Raw genomic sequence first — 15,504 nt, forward strand, 5'->3', positions numbered from 1 at the left:
GAATGCTGGCTAGTGTTCTCCTAGGGACTTAGTTTACTAATGTGCTTTTTCATTAAACTTTTCAAATATATCATTGGGACTAATATTTAAGAATAAAAGGATAAAAAAGGTGAGTTTAATATTTTTCATTTTTTCCACAAATGGCAATCCTTTCTTTGAGCACAAATGAAGCTACTTAGAAGTAAAAATCCTTCTTAGTACTTTACCCTTTCCACAGTTACATGTCATTTTCCTGTCTACAAACTGAAGAATTACCTTTGTAAAAGGGCTTTTCTATTGTCTTATAGTACTGTGAAATAGAAAGGGTTTATTCAAATGAGGAATTATCTGCCTACCACATTATGCTTCCTACTTTTGACACACAAATGAAAAAGGCTGTGCCTCCAGGCTGTGTGAGATATTGATATGCTCAAACTTATTATTTTTGTAGTGGTTAACAATACCGTGCAGAAAGCACATCAGCAGAAGGTGCGGTGAGATATTACTGTAATATCTTTTCTAGTAAGTGTTATATGCCAAGGATTATTCTTCAGTTGGGCATTTGTCTATGTGCTCATGTAGAAAGCCTTTGAAAGGTTTCTGACTTGGGGGGCATTTTTGTTGGTTTTTTTTTTAAAGGCTGTATTTTCTTTTTTTTTTTTTTTCCCTTAAGTTATAATAAGCTTTATTCTCCCCAGATTTCTTTTATTTTTGAGGGGAGGCTGGGAGCAGTACTGCAAGCACGGGGCACAGCAGCGGGCGCAGTCCCTGAAGGAGGGGTGCATTTGCTGGAGTCGCTCGCCCCATTCCCCTGGGGTTACCTGGCTCTGCCAGCGCTAATCTCTGTCCTGGCCTCCCTGCTCACCCTATGGATTTGCATCACTGTCCACACCACCTTTTCTTCTCCTTTTCCCCTCCCAAAAGGCCTCCTGTGCCCCTCGGCCTCCAGGCAAGCCCCCAGGGCTGTGCCGTTCGCTGCCCGGGCAGGAGCAGACGGGGGCTGGGGACATGGCCGCACAGCACCCTGGCACTGTCCTCTGCATGCGGTCCGTGGCTGTCAGGGTGGCTGGGGACCCCTAACACCCCTTCTTGCAGGAGCCCTGCTGGGATGCTGGTTGGCAGGGATAGTCCAGCCTGGGTATTTTGCACTGTAAAGGGTATTTGAAGCCTAGATGATAAGGGCTGTTGCAGGAAGGGTGCTGGGGAGGCAGGCACGGGCAGCGTGGCACTGCCAGACGGGCACAGCATGCCCTGGAAGCTCCATAAATCTGTGATGCCATTTCTCTACTAACTTAGACCTTTGCGACATGTTACGGAGGGCACTGATCTGGTGCTATAGCTGTTTCTGACAGTTTTTAGCATACATTTAAAGTATTTTTATTTTTTTAAAAATACAATTTTGAAATTCTTTAATTTCAGTGAACAAAGAGTTACATTTCCTTGGGAAGCAGTTGCAGATAGATGGTTACAATATAGCTAAGGGAATTTGTATGGCTGCCTATTGAAATTTAAAGTATAGACCAGTGTTTGTATGCGCACAATAATCCTCAGATACATCCCTGACATACTGTGGCATATCATCAAAACAGAACAAGATTTAAATGTCATGAAACAAAGCAATAACTTTTCCAACTTCTGGAAATTACTTACAACCTTGGCTTTAGGTGGTACTTTTGCAGGACTGTGTCCCTTACTTGAAAGGAGTTGAACTTTGCCTAATTAAATATTTATTGTTGCATGGGGGAAAGCAGAAGGAAACAAGCCCAGTATACAATCTGGAGTTCCACGCAACATAAGAAACATATTTCCAGGGTAAAATATATACTGAATAACGGGGTGAGGAAGCGTGATGGCCAGTGCGGACTTCGGTGGTACCTGGTTTTGTTGTTCTTGCGCCATAAGTGCAGGCTGTTGTCTATGGCACTGGATTCAGCATTTGAAAGCGGCTAAATCAAACAGAAGCAAATGTTGCTGTAATGAAACCAGATCAGATTTTAAACAATTCCAAACAGCTCTCCCAGAACTATAAAGCAAGAATTGTTTATAAGAAATCAGTCTCACCAGAGATGATCCACCCTTTTTATCTTGCAACTGCAAATAGGACAGCTGCTTTTTTTTAGCAGAAGGGACCACCAAGGAGGAAATAGCATGGTCTTTTCAGCACACAAAGCAGAGCTGCAAGGTTGGTAAGTTGTCCTTGAATTACTGGTGTTTGGGGAGAAAATGGAAAGGTGCATCGCGATTCCCTTCTTGGGAACAATCTTTAGTCTATTTGGCACTTTTGTTGATGATTTGGGTGAACAAAGCACCCATTAAATCTGCAGCTAGCGCCAGGAGGAGAGGATTTATGATTGCTCTGGAGGCAGAATGGGAATCCAGAGTAACCCTGGCAAACCGGACCTGACGTAACCTGGATGCAGCATTGATGAGGACAGTATGAAATGGTGATATGATAAATCCATTGGACAGTCCAAAGAAGAAAGGATTGAGCTAGCCTTTCCTGTGTGGGAAGTCAGACCAGCTGAGCTTCAGAGAACACTCCCAACCAACGCCTCTCGGCTGGACAGGGGCTGGATGTAACAGGGGACCGCGGGGCTGTGCTGTTACGAAGCAAAGCAATCACACTGGGCGTTATGAACAAGTGCAATGCACAAAACGTGCAGTGAAAGGAGCTGGGATGGTTGTAGAGAAGATTGGATAGCAGCTTGCAGGAAGGTAAGAGAAGCCCTTCTTGGTGTGCATGGGGAGACTGGTTTGTGCTGTCAGCAGAGAGCCACCACAGGCTTTAAGAGGAGCTTTATAAGACTGAGGGTTGTTGAACAATCAGTTGTCCCTGGAGGTTGTGAAATCTCCACCAAAGAAGGTTCCTAAGAGCAGATTAAATAAATATATCAGGATTGGCTGAGTTCAGCTTGATCTCACCTCAGGAGCTGGTCTAACCATCCTCCTAAGATTGCTCCCCATTTTATTTTTGTGCTGACAACCATTATCCAAGACACAGCGACTGTGTTTGCCCCTTTATCGTGTCCCTTTCCCAGTGGAAGTTGCCCGACTTCTCTGCCTTTGTTTATATGCAGAGAACATTTTGGCTGAAAGTTTCAAATAAGTAAAGAGGACTCTCAGTAGGAGGCAGGCACTTAACTCCTATTAGCTTTGTAAACCTTGAGTTTAGCAGCTCTGTGATAACATTTTACGTTTCGTCTTCCAGCTGTTAGGTTGGATGATTGTCCAGATAATAGAGTTTAGCATTGTCAAACATATGCAAAACTCACTTGGCAAAGAACATGTATATATTGGCTGATGTTGTATTTTACTCCCTCAATAGTATAATGGAGAGCTTTAAAAACTGTTATTTGGAATAAGAAGGGTTTTACTTGCAGCTTATAAATGTATTAAAGTAGCTTAAGGTTTTTAGTGCTCCCCATCATTAGCTGAACTTACTGTGAAACATGATCTCTTCTTTTTTGTCATTTCTAACTAGAACTCAGCAAAAAAAAAAGTTTGGTGGCAGATGATTTTGGAGCTTAAATTATAAGGGTGGAGGGGTTTTCTCCATTCAGCAGACTTTCCAAGCTTTTCTGACCAAGAAAGTAATTTTACTAAAAGCCAAAGAAAATATTTCTTATGTACTTGTGGAGCTAAAGAGAAAGTAAACAGTCATTTAGTATCAGCCAAATGCAGTCTAGAGTTTAGGAAAAAGTTCCTGTGTCCATTTTTTAGCCAGCGCTCCAGTTTTTTATTGATGAAAGTGCTGAGTTTATTCAGCAAGCAAAAATGAACGTAAACTTTGTATTCTTAATGGAGTCAGCGAAATAGCATAGCATAAAATATAATTTAAATTATTCTAATAATGAATATCTATAATTGAGATTGCTGAACTTTGTCTTTACTTCTACCAGTGTTTGAAGTGTGGCTTTGCAGTTCCCTTGAATTCAAGAAGCTGAATTCTGTCGTCACATACAAACATAATCTCACTGAAGTACTGTCAAATGGTGCATTTTTATTTGAAGACTAGGTTTACCTCTAAATATCTTACCAGCTCCATCCATACACCAATTAATTTGTTTATTTTTAAGGCTTTTTAAATTTGTCTTTTAGTACAGCGGCAACTGTTTTGGAGGAGTTTGAGAAGGCAGTCCCATGTGTTTTGAATACATGATGCATTACAGGGAAGGGCTGTTCACACTTCCACATAGCAGATTATAATTGATTTTGTGTTTGGAGAATTAGGAAATGGTTCTCTTTGATGTATTCAAGAGCTCTGAATTAAAAATTTAAAGTTTTCTAACTGTTAGAAAAACTGATTTAGAAACAGCTCTAATGGATGAAAGAGCAGTGTACTACTGCAAATACAGTCTCAGGTCTAATACTATCCTAACGCAGAGTAGTCACATCTAGGATACTTGGGTATCTTAATATCTTTGGCCATTTTAATTCTGAAATCAACACAGTAATACAGACAGCTTGGGAAAAAATGTGCACATTTTGGAACAAAAAAGATTAAAAATTTATCTTTTAAAGATTTTGACAAGTAGATGTGATTACGTGTAAAGGCAAATGTGTCACAGGGGAGGGAAGCAGCATTTCAAAGATTTGTGAGTATAAATACTTCCTAAATAAAAAGTTGCAGCTAAGGTCATAACTTTGTTAGTTCAGATCTTTTTTTTAGTTATTTCTTAATTTTAAAAGGTGCTGGGCAGCACTTTAAAATCCTTAATTTTGTCATTTGAAAATCAAGCTCTAGGTTGTCGGTCTGTTCTAATAGATGTGTTTTGTGTTCGGCCTTTTCATTGCTCTTGTAGACAGGATTACTCAAATAATCCAGCCATCTAGATTACTTCACCTCTGCCACTGTGTGTTGCTCACTGTTCTTGGATGCTAAAAGCATAATAAAGATTACAGGGGTAACAGATGGGCTGAACTGATTTCTAGCAATATAGCTTGCCAGTGTTTGCAATCTCATTGTGAGTATTGCAGTAGTCGACGCACATCTTCAGCTCCTGCCTCCCAGAGCTGTGAAAACTTGCCTGGTTTATGGATTTCTTTGTGGAAACTGTACGGCAGTGCTCCTGCCTGTCATTATTTTAGTAAAGCAAGACCATTTCTGGCTCTCCTGGTTGTACAAAGAGATTGCTGGCATAGCCCTGCTGTACAACTAACATTAAATAAATAAACAAAGAGGACAACTTCTGTTTACTTTTTACATCACTGACCTTATAATTGGGAATGTTTTGCACAGGATAGAGCTAACTTTGGCTGACGCAGGCTAATTCCCTGGGCACTTGATGGAGAATGAGAGCTTCATTCAGCTGCTTTGACTCATCTTGTGGCAGAGACCCCCCACGAGCAGATGGGGGCTGTGTTTTGATAACCTGAGGATGAGATGGGGTGGGAGGTGTATGTGTACGAGTGGTCAGTGGCCCCCACAAAATGCCTTAGCAGAGTGCTATCTTCACTTTGCATGTGCAGTTTCCAATGGTTTAGTAAATCTGTAGCAGGATTATTTTCAAAATGATGTTACCAAAGATATAAATATTATGGTTCTAGAACAGAAAGAGGGAAAGGAACTTTCAAAGCTGTGCATGCTGGTCCCATGTGTCTCTTACGTCCTGTATTTCATAACAGAACAGAAATCCTTAAATGTGGGTGTCACTCTAAAAGATGCTTTATACACAGCTCTTCTTCCAACCTCCCATCTGTGTATTTGCTTTTCCCACTGACCCATGAACATGCCCTTGCTTCTTTGCCTTGATTAGATGATAGAATATTCTGTTTCTGCTGTGGGAGGATAAAACTTGCAACCTGAAACACCCTGAAATCTGAAAATTCTTAACAGGCAAATGGATTTGGAGGCTGTGGCTATTCCCAAACTTATTGGTGTGTGGGAATGACCCTTCTCACTAACTCCATCCCTTTGTGAGTGGCTTGGGGGCTGCAGCTTCTCCTTACGTGTTTTTTCTGCAGGTAAGGCTCCCTGCAGCCCCCCAGCCCACCCCACCGCTGACTTGCGGTCCAGGGATGGAGCTGGCAGGTGCAGGGAGCAGGGTGCTGCCTGGCTCCACAGCAGGGCTTGAAAGCTGTTGGCCTGAGATGGCCAGAGGAGCCCACCATGCAGCTGTGCAGGGCGCTGCTGCCCTTGCTGCAGAGCCAGGGAGCAGCAAGCGCCCCGGGCATGCCCAGCGGGGGGTTGCTCTGGCAGGGCACTACTGATGTGCTGGGGGCTTCTCAGAGACAGTGCTCCAAAGCTGGTCAAAACAGGGAGGGGCTGAGGGAGCTTCAGGGCTTGTGGCAGTGTCAAGTGAGGTGGGTTCACTGGAGAGAGGGAGCCCGTGCCCACATCCAGCAGGTAGCCACCAGAGTTGGGAAGCAGCTGCAGCTGTTGGGATATGCATGCTGCCATGTAGGCTTGCCGCACGGTGGAATGGGACTGCTGGGAACAGGAGTAATCTGTGGCTCCTGAGCCTGAAAGCTTCATATTCTGGCTGCTGGCTTTTCTTTTTATTTTAAGACCACCAGGCTGTTCTTACTTGCACGCTCTATAAAACTCTTAATTTTTAAGAGTTTTACAGCTTACTTAGCGTACTGAACGTATAACCAGCTATAAAATGAATCAGTTGTTAAGACTGCAGCATGTCCCACACAGTACATCATAAGTTGGGATGCTGCAGATGCTGGTGGCACAATACAGCCTGGGCACAGGTTTTTGCCATGTTCCTCAGCAGTGACAACAGTATGCGTGCCAGTGCGGGATCCCCCGCTCGCTGAGCCCCTCGCACCCCACGGGGCTCCTCGGTAGCTTTTCTGGGTCCTCAAGGACTCACGGGCTGGGTTTTCTGACAGCTTCCATATTGTTTTGACTGTACTTGAACCCTGACTCTCATCCATAATCAAATTTACAGCAAAGTGTGCTATGAGTGCAAGTCAGAGAGTCAGCGATGGAAACCACACAGGAAAACAAAAGGCACCTCAGCTCTGAAGCTCACTGGTGTCAGCTTGTGCTGGCAGGGAGTCTTGTCATTACATAATGATGCACTCATCCAAACGGCGTTTTGTATTTTGGGAGACAGATGTGCCTTGCAGTTGCTAGTGGAAGTTAAACGTTAAATATGAAACCCATTCATTTTCTCTTAGTCATACTTTGGATTTAAGCAGATGTTTTCCTAATTTGTGGTTTTCAAATGTAGCATGCTGACAAGACATTTATCATTAACTACAACTTCATCCATGCAGTTTAGCAAATTGGCCAATTATTAACAGTGAGGGTTGTGTGGCGGTTGATGCATAGCTCCTGCTGCTTTGAAAGGCCTAAATTGAAACTCAATACATTTTTACAATATAAATTAATTGAGCTTTGGACCACATCCCTGTTATTCGAGTGCTTTCTGCTCTCATTTTCAGAATGAACAGCCATTTGTAATGTGCTGCGTAGCTCTGCTGTCTGTGAGCAGAGGCTCCTGGTGGTGGAAAAAGTGATGGCTAACATTATTCTTCTAGGGGTGTGAAAATGTCTGGTGATATCCAAGCGTAAGCAGCATGACATACAGAAGGGAGCGTGGCCATGGGACGGTGTACCTACATGTGGACCAGGCTGGCTTTGCCACAGATGATGCAGAGGGCACCCTGAAAGGGCACAGCAGCGGGCTGGTAGAAGCAGGATGGGTGCAGCTGCCTGGAAGCTAGCGCTGCCTAGTATTTTCCATTATGACATTTTGCTTGCTTATAACTTTGCTGGACTTTACCCATTTTGATTTTTTTTTTCTGGTTTATGTTTGTAGGGTTTGATGGGGTGGGGGGAAGAAGGGTTGGTGGTGGTGTTGTGTGGTGCTGTGAACTGGTGAGATGTCCCAAAGCTGCCTTCCAAAGCCAGGAATCACCATATGCCTGAAAATATAATCTATTTTCCCAACTCTGGAATTCAGGCAGGCAATTTAGTCATCATTTATCCATCTAATGTACAAGACTTGAGGAAGAGCACTTAATGCACCTCTGATTTCTAGAAAGTATAAAGACCTTGATTTTCACCAGCTGGCACTGCAGAAATTTTGCCTTACATTCCCATGAACTGTGAAAACTCTTCGGGACATTTTGTTCGTAGCTGCTCCAGCTTCTGGCAAGTCATTCCCTTTTTTTTCCCCTCCTCTATATTTGCATCTGTACAACAGGGAAACGATATACTTTGTTACAGAACGGGCTGCCATGCAGGTTAATTAAACGAGAACTGTAAACAATTAAAACACGTGGTGCATTTCATCTTGCTTTGTTCAGCCAGATGTGCTAGGTGTGAAGTATCTATAGGGCTGGCTTTACAGTCCCATTTGATGCCCTTTTCTTCACATCCCCTTGCTCTCTGGGAAAAGGGAGTCATGGTGACGTTGCAAAATCAGTCAGGAGCGGTGAAGTCTCAACAGAAAGGCTGGGGATTGCAAGAAATGCAGCAAAGAGGAAAACTTGTAGATTTGGCGATGGTGTGGGAGGGTTTGTGTCACCTCTCTTTCTGGTCTGCATTAGAGGTGTGAGTCCTATAGGTACTTAAAATGAGCTGAAGAGGCCTGATCCAGACGTTGATGAGGGGTGCAATGGGGGTTTTAAAGCGAGACCTTTGGTGTAGTTGTCTCCCTAGTAGCTTTTTGATTGAAAGCAGCAGATGTGGAAGGGAAGATGACATGTTATGGCTACGTTCTCAATCACCACCTTGCATTCTCTGGGTTTAGATAAGCTAAATCTCCGGAAGCAGCTGCATATCCCATGCCAGGCTTTAGCGGGAGGTGAGCACGGGTAGATGTTGGATGAATTTGGCTAACCCAGATTCTGATCCTTTGCAGCGCTGCCAAGCTTCTGGAGAAGAGTCCGTTCTCCGTCGGCACCCCGAGCCCCCTGCTCCCCTCGCCGGCGAGCCTGCAGCTGGCGCAGCTCCAGGCGCAGCTCACGCTCCACAGGCTGAAGTTGGCTCAGACCGCCGTCACCAACAACCCGGCCGCTGCCACCGTCCTCAACCAGGTGCTTTCCAAAGTCGCCATGTCCCAGCCGCTCTTCAACCAGCTGAGGCACCCCACTGTGATGAACACCCCGCAGGGCCACAGCACGGGGCCACCACAGGGACCTGGCATCGCCGGCACTGGGTTCCCCTCCGGCGGCATTGCCTTTCCTGGCCAGAGCCCAGCCTTAGCCACGCCGGGGGGCAGCCTGGGGCCCGTCCAGGCCCAGACTCCCAACGCCATCGTCATGAGTCCCTTCGGAGGCGTCATGGCTTCCGGCTCCAGTCAGCAACCCGTGGTGGTGGGTCTTAACAAGGTGGGTGCCTCCACCTCCGCTGCTGCAGCTGCTGCGGGGGGCTTTTATGAGTACAACAAGCAAAACACCGCTGCCGCCACCCCTCAGACGTACGCCTCGGAGGGGGAGCAGCCCAGCCAGCATGGCTTCCACGGCAGCGGGGCCCACGCAGCCTCCTCGGCATCAGGGCCGCGCTATGAGGGTCACTTCGGGGCTCCCGGCCCGCTGCAGCACGAGGCGGCGGCGGGCGCCTTTCCCAAGGAGGCCTATGGGGCGGTGGCGGCAGCACAGCATGGGGCACCGCGGGCCTTCCCCAGCGACCCGCACACAGGCTCCCATCCGAAAGGAGATCCCGGCCCCGTCTTGCATGGCAGCGGTACAAGCAACCAGTGGGAAAATATCCCTAATTTCCCCGGCCAAAACAAGCCTGACCTCGTGCCCAGCGACAGCCTGTGGTCGTCAGCAAGTCAGCAGCAGTATGAAATAAGAAACGAGCTCTACAACCCTGAAGAGCCGACACCTGACACAAAGTTCAGCGCGGCTGCCCCCCCCGCCTTCGGCCGCCTCAACCACAGCAAGCAGAGCTTCAGCAGCCCTCGCATGAGGCAGAAAGAGGAGCGGAGTGGCGGCGCGCCCGACCTGCCCGCCCGCTCCCTGCCGCCGCACCAGCTGGGCGACCTCCGCAGCACAGCCCCCCTCCACTTCCCCCACATCTGCACCCTGTGTGACAAGAAGATCTTCGATCTGAAGGTGAGCGGTTTTAAGGCGCCCCCAGGGCACGGTTTGGACCCCTGAACAGGCTGCCTGGCGATTGATCTGCCCGCCGGCTCCTGCCACCCCTTGCTACCAGCATCCATTGCCACCGAGGTGCCCCGAGAGAAGCGGAAACAAAGGGCCATAGTTTCGCGTAGGGTGTCGTCCATCTGTTTCATGGCAATTAGTGGGGTTTCAAGATCTGGTTTTGTTCCGCATCTCGCTGTGAAAGTTGGTGAGATTACAGCGCTGGCGTGAGAAACGTGAGGTCTGAGCTGGGGTCGCAGCTCATCTCATGGGCCCGAAGCGAGGGGAGGAGGAGCCTGAAGCCGATCCCCCGCTTTCCAAGCCAGTATTGTAACCACACATCAGCAGTTTCATCTCCCTCTCCCTTTCTCTTTGCATTTCTGATCCCAACATCTTCCCGTGACAGCCTTGTGGAAGCAGTTTGCTTAAACAAAACAGTGCATTTTGATAAAACTATTTTAATAATTCCTCTGTTGGAATCTCTTCCTCCTCCTAGAATCTCTAAGGAAAGTTTAGAACTCAGGGTCCCCAGAAACTTTGTCCTGAAAGCAAGAAGCTGCTCAGCACGTGTGGTGCAGACCACGGTCACGCTTCTCTGTTCATGCTGCCAAGGGGAGCTGCAAATCCAACCCCACCCTTGAGAAGCAGCTTCCCAGTTGCCCAGAGAGCCTGTGTGCTAGGTCATGTTATACAGGTCAGGTCTGAAGAAGGCCACTTACGTGGCCTTCAGAGCCACACAGCCATTCGTGGGCTCTGGCTGGGGTTATTCTGGCCTCCTGGGGAGCCCTGCTCAACAAGTCCTCACAATCTTTTCCATCGCCTCGCAGGACTGGCACCTAACCACAAAGGCATGTGTTTTCATGCTGATGGTGGCCTGACGAAAACATTACAACAGCGTGTGTATAGGAAGGAAGATGTCCAGCAAATGAAATAGCCCCTGATACTTACACGGCCCAGGGCTTTGGGATATTTGAATACGTTGGCTCTTTCATGTTTCCCTTTTACTCTTTGAGCAGCTGCTTGCAAAAGGATTTGCTGTGGTTACTGCAGCTACAAGGCTGGTCTGAGGCAGCCCCCATCTAGGGCATGCTGGGCATTTATTTTCTTCATTACCATTTAAAAAGGGCAGGGGAAATGTCATCACAGCGAGTTTTGGTTCATCTGTTCGTCAGCGTTTAATACACTGCCTCATTTGGATCATAGAAGTGTAAAGAGCTAAATGTGATTGCACAGATTTTGCTAATCTATTGAAATGAATAAGCGCTGCCCTGGCTGCCCTGTGTGCTGAGCACCTTCTTTATGGACACTGCAGCAGCTGAGGGTGCTCAGCACATGCAGGATGAGCTCTTCAGCTAGGGTGAAGTAACTGAATTAATAGAAATATACTGGATTTAAAAACTAATACAGAGAATCTCTCCTTTTGTAAAGCAAACGATAATTTTACCTACAAATAACAAATCAGTAAATGCATTGGATGAAAGTGTGCTTGGCTCCAGCATCGCACAACATGATCTTCAGTGTCTCAGTATTGTTTTTAGAATAAGGTAAACTGAATGGAGAAGCAATCTCTTGTAAATTTGTCTCAGGAATTTCCTATGCTCATAATCTCTTTGTTTCAACATAGGACTGGGATCAGCACATTAAGGGAAGTCTTCACATCCAAAAATGTATGGCTTTTTCTGATAAGTAAGTATTATTTTAGAGACAGTCTTCCAACTGAATTTCTAACAGACCATCCCTTACTTCAGTGGCTTTACACCGGGTATTTACTGTCTAATAATTAAGCTTTAATATTTATGGCACTTTATGCATGTTCATAAAGTTCTTTTCTTTCTTTTCCAGCATTGGTGTCCGATGTGTGTTAAGCTCAGCAGATGGAACATTGCATTTATCACCAAATAATGCAGCAGTTTTCAATCCATCTAGTATCGAAGGTGAATGGTTGTATGTGCAATAGTTAAAAACACTTTTTTTTTTTTTTTTTAATTGAAAGTGAAGTCACTCTCTGGGGGAAAAGTGGACATTTTACATGCAGTGCGAGTTTCCAAGGTTGTGCACAGAAAAGCTAAGAGCCAGTACTGTGCCTTTCAAAGTATGAATTTATTATTCTTCCAAACAATGGCTTGTTTTCACAGTACAATGAAACAGTCTATAATTTGGTGTAGAGACTATGAAATGAATTATGTAAATGGGGCATTGCTTACTGAGCACACTAATGCAATTAATATGAGTCAAGATTTTCATGAAATCTGTATAATCCATTATTTAGATTATCCACCAAATGTCGGCGCATCTTTTATCACTACGTCAGCAAGATCCTTTGGCCAGCCAGGTCCTACATTTTCTTCTCCTCCATCAGGGGTAAGAGTGAGTACCTAAGCAAACTGATCTCCTTGTCAAGATTCTTGTTGAAGCCACTTCTACTTACTGGAATTAAAACTATGAAGGCTTCATTTTAGACAACAATCTGATTATTCACTCTGTTATTTCAACTTCTCCACAGTGCTTTTATGCTTTTGATTTTGGCCAAATCAGAACCTGATTCTAGGGGTTTTTTTCAGTGCTTAAGGTTGTTTGCTTTTTAGAGGGATTTGGGGAGGAGGGTAAATGGTTTTGTGTATATCCCATTGACATTTCCCCCCAGCTTTCTGAGTCTTTTCAGCCCAGGGAAGTCAGCTTCAGCTTGGAATGAATATTTGGATTAGTTTTTACTTACTCTGAGTATTGATCCCAGCAAGCAGCCTTCCATTTCTCTGGTTATTTATTTGTAGCAATTGCTTTCTGCCTCTCCCATGCCGGGGTCCTTCTCCCAGATAGCAATAGTGGCAAAGATAGTGGCTGCACCTTCGCTGTTACTCACCTGGAGGTCCCAGGTCAATTCGTTATATTGTACTAAATTTTTCTTAGTTTATTTTAGTGTACCATTTATATCATCTGCTGCCACCGGTAGCCTTTCAGCAAGTTTGCTTTTGTGTACAGGCTTCTATGACTTAAGTTTATAAGTGCCACACCCCCACATTCAACGCCGGTCCCCAGTTATATAGCTCTAATGCCCACTTGAATTCCTAGCCCAATAATCAAAAAATACCAGGAAAAAAGGATAGCGTTAAAAGTGGTTCTTACACTGACAAAGCAGGAAGATTTTAAAAGGAAAAACAAACAACAAAAAAAAGGGGAAAAAAAAGGAAATAAAAACAAATCATATACATAATGGAAATACAAAGTTGTTGGAGTTAAAATGAAGCTTAACATATATCGGAAAGCTATGATTACAGCTAGAAACATCAAGGACTCATGTTAGGGCGTTCATGGAATAGCAGCAGTAATCCAGGCGTTCCAAGTTTTCACCTTGTTAGCTTTTGTGTATATATCCTGATTTGGTCTCAGGCACTTTGGAAAGCCAGGTTGAATTGTGTCCCTGTGCACTCCAGTTCGCCTCAGGCATTGCTCACAGAATCGTCACCCAGATTTGTTTAATCCAACCAATTTTCTACTGCGTGGTTTTGCTGTGCAGGAGGTTATTTGGAGGGATTTGAGCTTCTGCCTGTCACAGACACTGTGTGCGCAGGGGAGCAAAGAGCAGAGCTGCTCATGACAGCTGCCTCCAAGGTCAGAGGTGGAGTAGCAGCGGGTGCAGAGGAATGTTCCTTTTCATCATGTCTGTCAACCTCGCAACAAATGAAATTACTGTTAATACCAGTATCGTTTCTCCTTAGAATCTGTCACTATTTATCATTTAAGCTGCCTGCAGAAATCCTCCATCTGAATGACCTGCAGTACTATGAGAGATAAAAGAAACAATAACTTTGATTTTGCTGGACACTGTAAATCCTCTTTTTCTTCAGAAGCTCACTGAGTGGACAGCGAGCTATATTAGAGGTGTTAAGACAGAGTTTGCCAGCTGTCATTCACTCTGCAACCCAGGTGGCTTATAATTTATTACACCTTTGCACGGTAGTATTCACTTTCAACTAAGCTGCTGCCATTTAACTGAGCAGTGCGAGATTATACTTGACCCTGCATGTAATCATAAACAAAGTGTTCAGATTTCTGGAAGAGCTTGCTCTGTGCTTTCCATCTGCAAATAACTCTATCCCTCTTCAAAAGGCAAATATAGTGCTACAAGTCTTCGCTCGGGCATGGAGAGCCATTAGCACTGGAGGGATGGGACTGTCAGTTTCTTATTTAGACAAAATTCAGGTGAAGCTCAAGAAAGGGATAAAGATTTTGAAGAGCAAGAAACAAAAAAAAAAAAACCAACAAAAAAAAGGTTAAAAAAAAGCTGTAATAAAAATAACCAAATTAGATTGGTGAAATAATAGGCAAACAGTATGAGGTGCATTTTGCTGCTGTGCATCCAATTATTTTTGTAGTAGTTGTGCAGCTGCCTTGGTAAACCTCTGTAGACATTGGCTGCAAAGTTAACTTACAGTCTTATTGAAAACTACATTCAACGCTTGACACACAACGGCTCCTCTAACTTCCTGACTGTGGATATGGAAGGTGTCTGTTCCTTTTCTGACTGTGATTTACAGCTCTATTTAATGAATGGATCCAATTTAACTTCAATCAGCTGACAAAATTATTGCTTGGTACAGCCCGTCGACTTCTAGTACAAGTATGTGACCATTCTTAATCATGAATTACAGCAGATTTATAGCGTACCATTTTGATTTAAGCCATTGCCAATTGTGGGGAGATGGTAACATCCTACAGTTGTTTGATTTAATACCGCTGAGCACGTGTCCAAACATGGGCTCTGGAGTCTAGGTAGGAAACAGCTAAGTCTTTCTAGTCCCATAGACTCTTAACATACCATCTCTTAACAGATCAAACAGAACAAACAGAAGGTGCCAGGTGACCTGGGGTGTTCCTACACTGGGACTGCATTTGCTGTCAGGAAAGTTTCCTTTTCCTCTGCTAGCTGTAGTTGTATTCTTCTGTTGTGTGCTACATGCTGCCTTGCCAGTTGCATGCAGCCATCACTTCCTTTTCTGTTCAAGTGGAGTTGAGTTGCTTCATCTTTTTCAGGATCAGGTCTTTGTTATTTTTCTGCTAGAGAAAACATCTTACTTCTGGACTTTTGCACGTCTTTGACTTACCTTTCGCACCTGGGCAGGCTCTGTAAGATGCAAGCTGAATAGCAAAGCACTATATAATACAGGGTCTTGCTGCAGCAAAAATACACAAATGGTTAAGTGGTGAAGCCTGGAGGGAAGGTAATGGGATGAAGGTGTAAATAAGATAACATCAGCTCTGTAACTTGTGAACTTGATGACAAGCCAAACATTTGTGATGGCTCTGGTGAACTTGATCCCACAAGACTATGTGATTTGCATCTTCCCTTGAATGGAACAATTTTAACTGAAGGTAAAGTTACTTCTTCAGTAAAATCCCAACAGCAGAGGTCATAAACAGGGAAGTAGTCCGGGAAGGCTTAATCCTGTGTGAGCAATGTTTTGCGTGTCATTAGCT

At 44.8% G+C, this 15,504-nt stretch overlaps 1 protein-coding gene across 2 annotated transcripts in view; it reads left to right on the forward strand.

Annotated features, from left to right (window-relative positions):
• The window catches only part of RBM20 (RNA binding motif protein 20), a 107,081-nt gene that overhangs the window by 69,694 nt on the left and 21,883 nt on the right, over nucleotides 1-15,504 (forward strand). For both annotated transcript variants that reach the window (XM_037400671.1, XM_037400672.1), the window contains exons 2-5: nucleotides 8,802-9,999; nucleotides 11,654-11,715; nucleotides 11,872-11,963; nucleotides 12,299-12,390. In XM_037400671.1, coding sequence (XP_037256568.1) covers nucleotides 8,802-9,999; nucleotides 11,654-11,715; nucleotides 11,872-11,963; nucleotides 12,299-12,390 — 1,444 coding nt within the window. The remainder of the gene's footprint in view (nucleotides 1-8,801; nucleotides 10,000-11,653; nucleotides 11,716-11,871; nucleotides 11,964-12,298; nucleotides 12,391-15,504) is intronic.

Source organism: Falco rusticolus, chromosome 9 (assembly GCF_015220075.1).
Source record: "Falco rusticolus isolate bFalRus1 chromosome 9, bFalRus1.pri, whole genome shotgun sequence".
NCBI lineage: Eukaryota > Metazoa > Chordata > Aves > Falconiformes > Falconidae > Falco > Falco rusticolus.